This window comes from Trichechus manatus, unplaced genomic scaffold (genome assembly GCF_000243295.1).
Source record: "Trichechus manatus latirostris isolate Lorelei unplaced genomic scaffold, TriManLat1.0 scaffold00157, whole genome shotgun sequence".
Taxonomy (NCBI): Eukaryota; Metazoa; Chordata; class Mammalia; order Sirenia; family Trichechidae; genus Trichechus; species Trichechus manatus.
Genome location: NW_004444093.1, coordinates 1842182 through 1852304, shown reverse-complemented (window position 1 = coordinate 1852304; position 10123 = coordinate 1842182). Strand labels below are relative to the sequence as shown.

The following is a 10123-nucleotide window of genomic DNA, read 5'->3' as shown; positions in this document are numbered from 1 at the left end:
GTGTTGTTTAGGGGGCATTGAGTTTATGTTAATGGTAGTGGAATGATTTAGAAAAGGATAGCAAGAATGGTTGCACAACATGAAGAATGTAATTAATGTCACTTTATTGTACGTGTAGAAATTGAGATGGCTTATGTTTTGTTTTGTGTATTTTCTCCGCAATTAAAAAGATGGCCATAAACTAGGATAAAATTCTCATTTCTAAAAAAAAAAAATGACCTCCTCACAGATGCGCCCACTACGCGGCCCTCTTGCCTTCACCTGGTGCTGTGTCTGCCAGGACACTGTCCTGACGGTAAGGGACACCGTCTGTGGGTGATGCCGTCTGCCCGGCATCTGGAACAGCGCCCGCTCATGGTGAACTCTCAATGCCACGTTTGTTGAGTTCGTGAATGAATGAATGGGGTTCCCTCGCCCCAAGATGATGAGGCAGTATGCAGCCCGGCCCCCTCCTCCGGCGGCCCGGAAATGCTGGAGCGGGGATGTGGACACGCTCTTGCACGCCTCCTGGGCTAAGGGTCAGGTGGGATTGTCCCCGGTCTTACAGTGGAGAATTACCTGCCGGGTCGCAGACCAGTTGGCAGTGGAGCAGCCCCGCCCTGCCCGACTTCGCCTCCCTCTAGCCCCGCCCCTCTCGGCCCCACTTGCGCCCCGCCCCCGTCTTTTCTCCACTAACAACACGGATCTTAGCTCCGCCCCTGTGGCGACCCCGTGGGTCATCGTTATTGGTCCTGTTGTAGAATGCCGCGAAGAGACCAGCTAGCTCCTCATTGGCCACGGGTTCTCCGGCGCCGCCGCCACAACAACCGCCACGTGCTCAACTGTGGAGCCTGCTAATTGGCCAGCAGTGTAAAACCGTCCACACCCACCCCTGCCCCGAGCCGGAGGCCCGCCCCCTCCTTCCATTGGCTACCATGCCTAGGGCCCCGCCTTCTAGCTGCGCATCCGACGTGGATTGGCTGAAAGCCGGAGCGAGGCGGGGCTCGGAGTCGGGTTAAAAAGTGGGCTGCGGGTCGCGTCACTAGTGCCTGAGAAGGATCAATGGCTTGGCAGGGCTTGGCGACCGAATTCCTGCAGGTGCCGGCGGTGACGCGAGCCTATACGGCGGCCTGCGTGCTGACCACCGCCGCCGTGGTGAGCCAGCGGGGGGTGGGGGAGGGGGGGAATGAGCGTCGCCACGGTTACGGCCCCGGCAGACGGGGCGAGCGTCGGGCGAGCGGGTTGAGGGGTCCTTGGTTATGGTCCAGGCGGGCGAGGCGACCATGGCCGTGGTGACGACCCCTGACGGGCCTTGGTTCCGCAGCAGCTGGATCTCCTCAGCCCCTTCCAGCTCTACTTCAACCCGCACCTCGTGTTCAGGAAGTTCCAGGTGAGGCCGCCCCGCCCCGCCCCTGAGGCCGCCCAGCTCCGCCCGGCCCGTCGCTCCTGACCGCCTGCCCCCCGCAGGTCTGGCGTCTGGTCACCAGCTTCCTTTTCTTCGGGCCCCTGGGATTCAGCTTCTTCTTCAACATGCTCTTCGTGTATCCTGCGCACGGACCGGGCAGGGCGGGGCGGGGCGCGTGGGCACCGGGAAACTGAGGCCCGCACGCTGCGCTTCCTATACTGAGGTCCAGGTTCCGCTACTGCCGCATGCTGGAGGAGGGCTCGTTTCGCGGCCGCACGGCCGACTTTGTCTTCATGCTTCTCTTCGGGGGTGTCCTCATGACCGTATCCTTCCGGGCTCCCCGAGTCTGGTGTGCTTTGTCCCTGGAGCCCTAGATGACCGCGCGGCCGGGGGCCAGGGAAGGGAGAGTCGTACCCCCAACCTAGGATGCATTGAGTGGCCGACATGTGCCCGGCTTAGCTCCAGGCGTCAGAGCTAGAGCTCATGGCTGTGCGCAGAATACCACAGGGCGATGCCCTGGAGAGTGAGCTCGGCCTGGGCCCTGGGTCCTGAATGCCAGTCAGCCAGGAGGGACTCGGGCGGGGGTGGAGGCTGAGGTGAGTGGAGAGCTGGGCAGGACAGCATGGGACCTGTGGGCCACGGAGTGTGGCCTTGATTCTAATGAGGGAATAGCACATAGGGCCGGTGAAGGGAGGGAGGCGGGGGGAGGATTTATCTAGGAAGTTAGTGGACAAGCCTTGGTGACTAGATGAGGGTGAGGGTCATGTCAGGGACCAGGCTTCGACTTCTACCTTGGGGCTTCCGCTTAGGCTCCCCATCCTTCACACCCCGAAGATTGCAAGCCCTCCCCGCAAGGGCCCTGGGCAGGGCTGAGGCCTGGGAGTGGCCTCCAGGCCCCTTGACTCTGGTGTAGCTGCTGGGGCTCCTGGGCAGCCTGTTCTTCCTGGGCCAGGCGCTCATGGCCATGCTAGTGTATGTGTGGAGCCGCCGCAGCCCACGCATCAGGGTCAACTTCTTCGGGCTCCTCACCTTCCAGGCACCCTTCCTGCCTTGGGTACTCATGGGCTTCTCTATGCTGCTGGGCAACTCAGTCCTCGCGGACCTGCTGGGTGAGCCATCTGCCCACCTGGAGGGGCGGCCCATACCTCATGCTGCATAGGACCTGAGGACGTGAGCCCCCCCGCCCCAGGATCTGCCTTCTCGGCTCCTCTGTTCTTGCAGCCCCTGGAACACGCCAACCCCCAGCTTCATCTTTGGGGTGGCCTGCCGACCTGTGCATGGGGGCAGGGGGTAGTGGTCCAGGGTTCCCGCTCCATGGCCCCAGCTCTTCTGAAGGCCCTGTGTGTGCTGGCAGCTTCTCAGGCTCTCCCATCCCTAGGTCCTTCATGGACAGCTCTGGCCCAGCCTGGACTGGCTCAGTCCATGTTCCCAGGCCTGCCCTGAAGGTGGGCTTCTATGTGAAGCTGCTCCGCCCCTGTACCTGTGGGCTTGGAGTCGTGCAGTGTGGCCTCAGCAGTCCTGACCTCTCCTCCAGGGACTGCAGTGGGCCACATCTACTACTACTTGGAGGATGTGTTCCCCAACCAGCCTGGAGGAAAGAGGCTGCTGCTGACCCCCAGCTTCCTGTGAGTGCTAGAGACACCACCCTCCCCACCTTCCTCAGACCTCTTTACCCCTGGGGGATGGGTACAGGCCTCAGCTCAGCTCAGTGTGGGCCCCCCCACAGGAAGCTGCTAATGGATTCCCCGGAGGAGGACCCCAACTATCTGCCCCTGCCTGAGGAGCAGCCAGGACCCCATCTGCCACCCCCGCAGCAGTGATCCCGTGACAGCTGGGGCCAGCTCTGGCAGGCCTCCACCCCACCTGCACACCCAGCTCAAACCCATCCTGGAGACGCTAGTACCCGTGACCGACCTGAATAAACAGTGACCTGCAGCCTCTTGGCCACACACTGGCTTCCTCTGCCCTGTCAGCTGGGCATGCCCCGGGCCAGGCGCAAGGTGCAGCTCTACTTTCACCAAACCTGGCTGCCCTTTGAGCCCAGCCACAGGAGTGGTGTGGGAGGCTCCAAAGGCCTGGGCTGCCCACAGTGGTCCAACAGAGCTTGGGGCCTCAGTGGGGCCTTGGGCAGGTCCTACCTAGTCCCGGCCTCTATTCCCTGCTGGCCATTGAGCTTGCCAGGCCACAGCAGCCAGGGCTCAGGCCAGTGTGTGGGTGCCCCCTGTCCGTGGCACTTCACCTAGCACTCCCACCCCTTACTAGCAACCCCAACCCTGTCGAGGGGCCTTCTCCCCATTATCCGGCTGGTGCCACTGAGGCTGAGCAGCTAAGGGACTTAGCTGAGGCCTCATAGGGTCCTTCACCCTCCCTGTGGCTCCGGAGCCTGGAGAAGCTTCCACCTTAGCAGAGCCCTGTGATGAGTGAGGCAGACTGGGCAGCGAAGGTCCACTGCAGCCACTTTTAGCTAAGGACCCTGCGTGGGCCCTTGCCTGCTCTCCACAGCTTGGGTCTCTCATTTGTGAAGTGGGTGCCTGGAGGGCCAGCCAGCTTTCCCATTGCCCACGAGCAGTTGGCCTGACAGTTTATTCCTGGGTCACCAGCAGTACCAGAGTGGCACCTGCCCTGTATTATCTCTATTAAGACTGGGGCACACGCACAATTCACCATGTAGGGCCTCAACCAGGCAAGGAGACCCACGTGGGCAGACTGCCCTCACGTACCTACCTCCATCTTGTAGGGTGGGACACTTCATGTTTCAGGCAAGGGTGTGGGGGCCACAGAAAGGAGAACAGGGGAGAGGGGCCCAGGGTCATCCCACCGTCTCTCCGTACCACACGCACCCCACAGGCCAGTGTCCTGCCAGCATCACTCCTCACAACCAGCCTGGGGCAGGGGAGGCAGAAGCTGGCCTGGACCACAGTGTCAGGCAGGATGGAGGGCTCTGTCAATCTCTTACGCACACTGTGGTGAGGCTGGCACCCCAGCGCAGCCCAACGGGACCCCACCTGTGCCCTCTGGAAAGGGCTCTGGAGAGGCCCTGCTCGTAGCCTGGGGACTGAGCACTGGGGTGCAGCACCCAAGGCCATTCCGAGAGCCTGTGCTACTTCATTCAGCCAAGCAGAGCCACGTTGTGGGGGAGGTGCCCCCTGCCCTCTGGGTTCCCCCACTTCCTGTCTCCTGCCTCCGTGGGCCACTGGGGTCTGCTCTTCCATGGCCCCAAGGACTCTGTGGCTAGGGTGGCAGATAGGAAGCTTGAGGTCCAAGGAAAAGCCAAGCACTGTGCTGTGCTAGAGCTGGTGTGGCTGCAGACTGAGAAGTGGGGCCTAGAGCCTGTGACCCTGACCTGAGGACCTGAGACTGCAGAGGGAAGCCCACTGTCAGCTAGGACCCACGTCCCCCAGCCAGGCCCAGTAGCAGGCCGTGGCACTCACCACTCTCATTTTTAGTGACCAGTTGGAGAAAGGAAATAAGACCCATTGCCTTTTATTTAAAAAGTGTTGCTAGCCCTGCCTGGGGCTCCTATAGAAAAACTAAACACAACTCAAAATGAGGCCTCTTTCTGACCCCAGAGACTGAAGAGGGTGGGGGAGTGGGGCTCAGCAATGGAATGTGTGCCGGGGAGGCAGCTGGAAGGCCCCCTCCTGTGCCACCTGGCACGGCACAGCTGTCCCTGCCTCTTCTTGCCAGAAGGTACTGGAGAGAGCGGTGGTGTGATCTTCTGAGCCACTCCAGTGGACACCCATGCCGAGTGGTTACCAAGCTGGGGCAGTATTGGCGAGACGCCGCATCCGCCTGGGGGGAGAGGGCAGTGAGGCAAGGCAGCTACCAGCCAGGTGGCCCACCTTGGGCTCTAGGGCAGCTGGGTACAGGCAACAGGGATGGGAGCCCACCAGCAGGTCACTCAGGTTCCCCCTTTGCCTCGCTCATCTGCTGCCTAGCCCAAAAGTGGCTTGCTCTGCTGCCCTCAGCCCTGCCAGCTCTCTAGGGCCTGAGACCCAGCTCTGGGCTGTGGTCAGCACCGACCTGAGGGCCTTGTCACCCAGGGGCCTGCCTCTGGTACCCAGGTCCCACCCTGAGACCACAGGCCCTGGGAGGATGGAGATGGCCCTGCGCCCACCTGTGGGCAGAGCAGCTGCAGGGGCTGGAGGGTACCTTGTGTTCCTGTCCTGGTCGCGGATCTTCTTCTCCATCTCGGCGTCTGTCAGGGTCTCCAGCAGCGGGCACCACTGGTCGGCATCGCCAGTGTTCCGGATGGCGATCTCCACCGTAGGCAGGGGGTTCTCACTGCAGAAGGGGTAGGGAGAGCAGTGACTGGTTCACACAGCAGCACTGGTGGGGCCCAGAACCACACTGCCCGCCCTACAGATGGAAAGCTGTCCGCCAGTGTTCTGCGGCCATTGCCGAGGCTTGGCCAGGCTCCATCTCCCAGCTCCTTGGAGCAGTCCTCTGCACTAGGTGGCCTAGGGATGCCCCAGCTCCAACACCGGCACCCTGGGACCCCACGGGCCTCTCTGCAGAACACACTCCCAACAGGCCCTGTGTCAGTCACCCCAGCATTGCTCGGCTGAGGGGGAAGGGGCTGCTCACTGGCCGGGGGGGCGGGTCCACCAAGAAAGCAGGTTAGCTGGACTACTCCGGTGCTTGGTGGATCACAACCAGGAGGCAGTATCCACCTGGGCAGGGAAGGAGAGTCAATCACCCTGCTCAGTCCAGGGCCAGGACCCATCAGAGCTCGCAGGCCAGAGGAACAGGAAGAAAAATGGTGGCAGGAGGAATCCTCTGACCCCCTGAGGTATTCATCCCCTCCAGATGCAGAGGGCTGCTGGGCTGCCCATTCCTCAGTGTTCTGTATTGTGGCCCCTTGGCCCACTTCATGGGGCCAGGCTAAGTCCCAGAAAGGCCTGGTTACTTGCTTGGTCAGACAGCTGGTGAGCAAAGCCGAGTTGGAAACTGCATCCCTGACCCTACTCTGCCCTGGGGTCCCTCAGAGACCCAGTGGTCCATGCCGTGAAGGCTACCTGAGCATGCCCCTGCCAGTGGACTGTGCTCCCAGGACGGTCTAGACACCCAGCGTTGGGGAGGGAGGTCAAGAGCGGGCCCAGGAGCACTGGGATGGGGAGGAGGGCGCTAGGTGGATGTCTTCCAGATGCATGGGTTCCAGGAGGGCCTCGGGACCCACTGTCAGCTCCACCTTGGGGATAGAGAGCAGTTCCAGGGCTCGGAGCCTTCCTGATCAGATCACGCCCAGCCCCTGGCCTGGCAAACAAGCCTCAGCATGACCATGATCCTCCCATGGGTCTTGCCACATGCCCGCAAGGATCCTTCCTCTTGTCTTCTGAGGCCCAGTCCCAGAAAACTGCCCTGCTCTACTGCTGCACTCAGCAGGCAGGGGGAGCTCTGGGGGAAAGGGGGTAGATGGCCCCTGGTTGGCCTGCTGCCTGGTGGTTCTAGCCTGTCATCTGTGAAGTGGGAATGATCTTTGCTGCTGTGAGGACTGCCAGAGGGCTACTATGAGTAGCCAACATCCACCCACTGAGAGTACTGAGGGGCCTGGAACCTTCTCACATAGCACCTGCAGCTGGTCCCCCTATGTGCCCACTCCGGGCTCCCTGCTCTTGGGCCAGCCTTGGCTGACCTCCTGCCTGGGCGTGGCTGAGGCTGGCACAGTGGGCTGGTGCCTCCTGGGACTCTCACGGCACCCAGTGCTTGTGAGACCCCATCAGGCCCACATGGGGCCTGCCTGGCAGGGAGACAGCTGCTACCATGTCCCCTCTGTGGAAATGGCCTGGCCTCCTGCTCCTGAAGCTCACCTCGTCAAGTCCACACCCACTAGGCCCAGACACTGAGCGCATGCTGGTGACTCAGAGATGTATGGCTGGGCCCTGCCACCCACCCACCCCTGAACACTGGGGCAGGCCCTTCCTCAGAATCTCCTGATGGCAGCTCTCCAGCTAGTGCCTGGGGTTTGGCAATGTAGGAACCATCCAGCCCCAGACCATCATCAATCACTCGGGTGCTGGCTGCCTTCTGGGAGGGAGACATGAAAGGTGCCACAGCCACAACGAGGGGCAAAAGATGTTTCCATCCTGCATAAACAAGTGCTCGTGAGTGGTCCCTGAGGCCCCTTGTTTACCTCTTTAACTCTGGAAAGATTCCAACCCAGTGGGCTTGTTCTAAAGTAAGAACTGCCTGACCCAACCACATCGGGTGGGCCTGGAGCCAGCATGGAGGCTGACTTGGGCCGTGGGGACAGCGGCAGATGCAGCCTGAGCTCGAGGACCTGGAGGCTGTGAGAGCCGCCCCGTGTCCCCTCCTTGGAGGGGATTCTGATTTGTGGGTCATCCCCACAGCCCTGCAGTGTCCAGGTGGGGACACACACCCAGGCCGGGAAGGGACTGAGGCCTGTGGGGTACCATGATGTTCATGTTCAATGGGATCTCGCTTCCATGACACCACTGGATGCAGCAGGCACTAGATGCAGGCCAGCTGAGATAAACGAGAGAATCGAGTGGAGGGGAAATGGCCTGCCTGCAGCCACACAGCTGGGAGGAGAGGAGATGAAACTCGATGTCCCCTCCAACAAGGGTGTCAAGTCCATTCAGTGGAGGGAACAGTCTTCTCAACAAATGGTGCTCAAACAACTGGATCTCCACATGCACAAGGATGAACTTGTATCCTACCTCACACCACATACAAAAATTAACTCAAACAGATCAAACACCTAAATGCAAGAACTGAAACTATAAAACTCTTAGAGGAAAACATAGGTGTAAATCTTCGTGTCTTAGATTTGGCAATGGTTTCTTACATATATCACTAAAAGCACAAGAAATAAAATGAAAAATAGATAAATTGGACTTCATCAATATTAAAAACTTTTGTGCTTCAAAACACATCATCAAGAAAGTGAAAGACAATCCACAGAATGAGAGAAAATTTTTGGAAATCATACGACTTGTAAGTGTCCAGTATCCAGAATATAAGGAGCCCTGGTAGTGCACTGGTTAAGTGCTTGGCTGCTAACTGAAAGGTTAGTGGTTCAAACCCACCAGCCACTCGTTGGGAGAAAACACCTGGCGATCTGCTCCCATAATGATTACTGCCTGGGAAACCTTCTGTGGCAGTTCTACTCTGTCATATAGGGTCACTATGAGTTGGAATTGACTCGATGACACCCAACAATCCAGAATATATAAAGAACTCTGAAAACTCAGGAAGATACAACCCAATTAAAAAATGGGCAAAAAACCTGAATAGACACTAAATAGACCACTCTCTAAAACTAGAGAGTGGTGATGGCTGTACAATCTATGAATATACTAAAAACCACTGAACTGTACACTTTAGATGGGTACAAGTAGGGCATATTAATTACAGCTTTTAATAAGCCGTTACAAAAACCCACCCACCGTGATGTCAGGCAGGGCTAATGGGCAGAACATCAGGACTAACCTCTTCACCTTGTTCTGTGCAAATGTGACCCTGGCGTCCCCCCACCAAGTTCCTGAGACTGTACCAGTGCCACTGTCTCTGGCCCTCACTCAGGCCCAGATGCCCAGTGCCCTGACCCTTCACCCCCTGCCAGCACCCCTACAGCACATGCTCCTGGCAGGGTCACTGGTGTGAGGAGTCCCGAGGGCAAACCTCTACTGTCTGATCCACAGTTAGTGCCCAGAGATAGGCCGCCTGCCTGCCGCCCTGAGCACCTACCCTGTCCTTCCAGCCAGCAGAGCCAGCTAACTCGATTCATGGTCTTTCATGCTGTGCACTGTCACTACATGTTGGTGGCCACCCCACGTGTCTGTGTCCTCTGGGTGCCCAGCTCAGGAGGGGCCAGAAGACTTTGCCGGATGAAATTCTCCTACACAGGAGGAGCAAGCAGCAGACTCGGCTCTGGGAAAACGTCCAAACACCCCTTTGTCCAGCCCAGCCCCAGGCTATGCCCCGCCCCCTCCTGTCACTCTGTCTCCACTGCCCTGCTCCTAGACATCCATGTTGGCTGGTCCAGCTCTGTCCTCTAGGGGACTGGGGTCCTAGCCAGTTTGCCGTGTGCTCCTAGTTTGTGGCACACCCATTTTCTCCCTTCATGCTCACCCAAAGCCTACTTCCTGGCCTCTCCAGGTCCACCCCTGTGCCCCTACTGCTGAGTGCTGGGCAGTGGTCGAGCTTGGCCCCGGTCCCCACCCTTGGGCACCTCACCTGTCACACACATCCTGTGACCAGTGGCTCACCTCAGCCTACTGTGGACAGTGGTCCTTGTCCTGAGGAGGGCGCCACAATGGGATGGGCTTAGGAATGGGAAGGGACAGACAGGACTGCTGGTAGGACTGAGTCTTCCAACATAGTGACAGAGCCCCAGGACTTAGAACCAAGTTGAGTGGTGCAGGAGTTGTCAAGGTTTACATGTAGCACAAAGGCCAGGCCAGGGCTCCTGGTCCAGGTCCTCCGTGGGCTGGGTGGCTCTCCCTTCTGCTGGGGGGCCTTGAGCAGGCACCCTGTACCCTATGGGTACCACTCACCCTGGGGGGAGGTGAGTGGTGCTGTGGGACGAGTATGGGTGGGCAGGGGTCACACCTTCCACCCCTCACTCTCTGCAGTGGCCACAGTTGTCCCCCGGACAGTAACACCTGGGATGAGTTGGCCTCTGGCCCTCCCCTCTGCAGCACACTCCCAGGTGAGCACCCTGGCTGCTGAGACCAGATGCAGCACACAGAATGTGCTGGGCCAAGGTGCGAAGCC

General features: G+C 59.4%; 2 protein-coding genes across 3 annotated transcripts in view; one reads left to right on the top strand and one right to left on the bottom strand.

Annotated features, from left to right (window-relative positions):
• The first annotated feature begins 1019 nt into the window (after nucleotides 1-1019).
• Nucleotides 1020-3530, top strand: DERL3 (derlin 3). The gene is made up of 7 exons (XM_004386159.2): nucleotides 1020-1134; nucleotides 1304-1369; nucleotides 1447-1520; nucleotides 1614-1707; nucleotides 2298-2493; nucleotides 2919-3009; nucleotides 3111-3530. The coding sequence occupies exons 1-7, from the start codon at nucleotides 1042-1044 to the stop codon at nucleotides 3202-3204; spliced, it is 708 nt and encodes a 235-aa protein (XP_004386216.1). The 5' UTR covers nucleotides 1020-1041; the 3' UTR covers nucleotides 3205-3530.
• Nucleotides 3531-4220: 690 nt separating this feature from the next.
• Nucleotides 4221-10123, bottom strand: part of SMARCB1 (SWI/SNF related, matrix associated, actin dependent regulator of chromatin, subfamily b, member 1) — a 41061-nt gene continuing 35158 nt past the window's right edge. For both annotated transcript variants that reach the window (XM_004386157.3, XM_004386158.3), the window contains exons 8-9: nucleotides 5537-5668; nucleotides 4221-5176 (exon numbers count right to left, since the gene is read on the bottom strand). In XM_004386157.3, the coding sequence (XP_004386214.1) occupies nucleotides 5137-5176; nucleotides 5537-5668 (172 nt within the window). In that variant the 3' untranslated portion in view covers nucleotides 4221-5136. The remainder of the gene's footprint in view (nucleotides 5177-5536; nucleotides 5669-10123) is intronic.

What these genes read in the sequence shown, in the direction of transcription:
- DERL3 (XM_004386159.2), top strand. Translation starts at nt 1,042, where the DNA reads ATGGCTTGGCAGGGCTTGGCGACCGAATTCCTGCAGGTGCCGGCGGTG. An exon ending in TTCTTCAACATGCTCTTCGT is followed by an intron (nt 1,521 to 1,613) that starts GTATCCTGCGCA and finishes ACTGAGGTCCAG; the next exon opens with GTTCCGCTACTGCCGCATGC. An exon ending in TCGGGGGTGTCCTCATGACC is followed by an intron (nt 1,708 to 2,297) that starts GTATCCTTCCGG and finishes ACTCTGGTGTAG; the next exon opens with CTGCTGGGGCTCCTGGGCAG.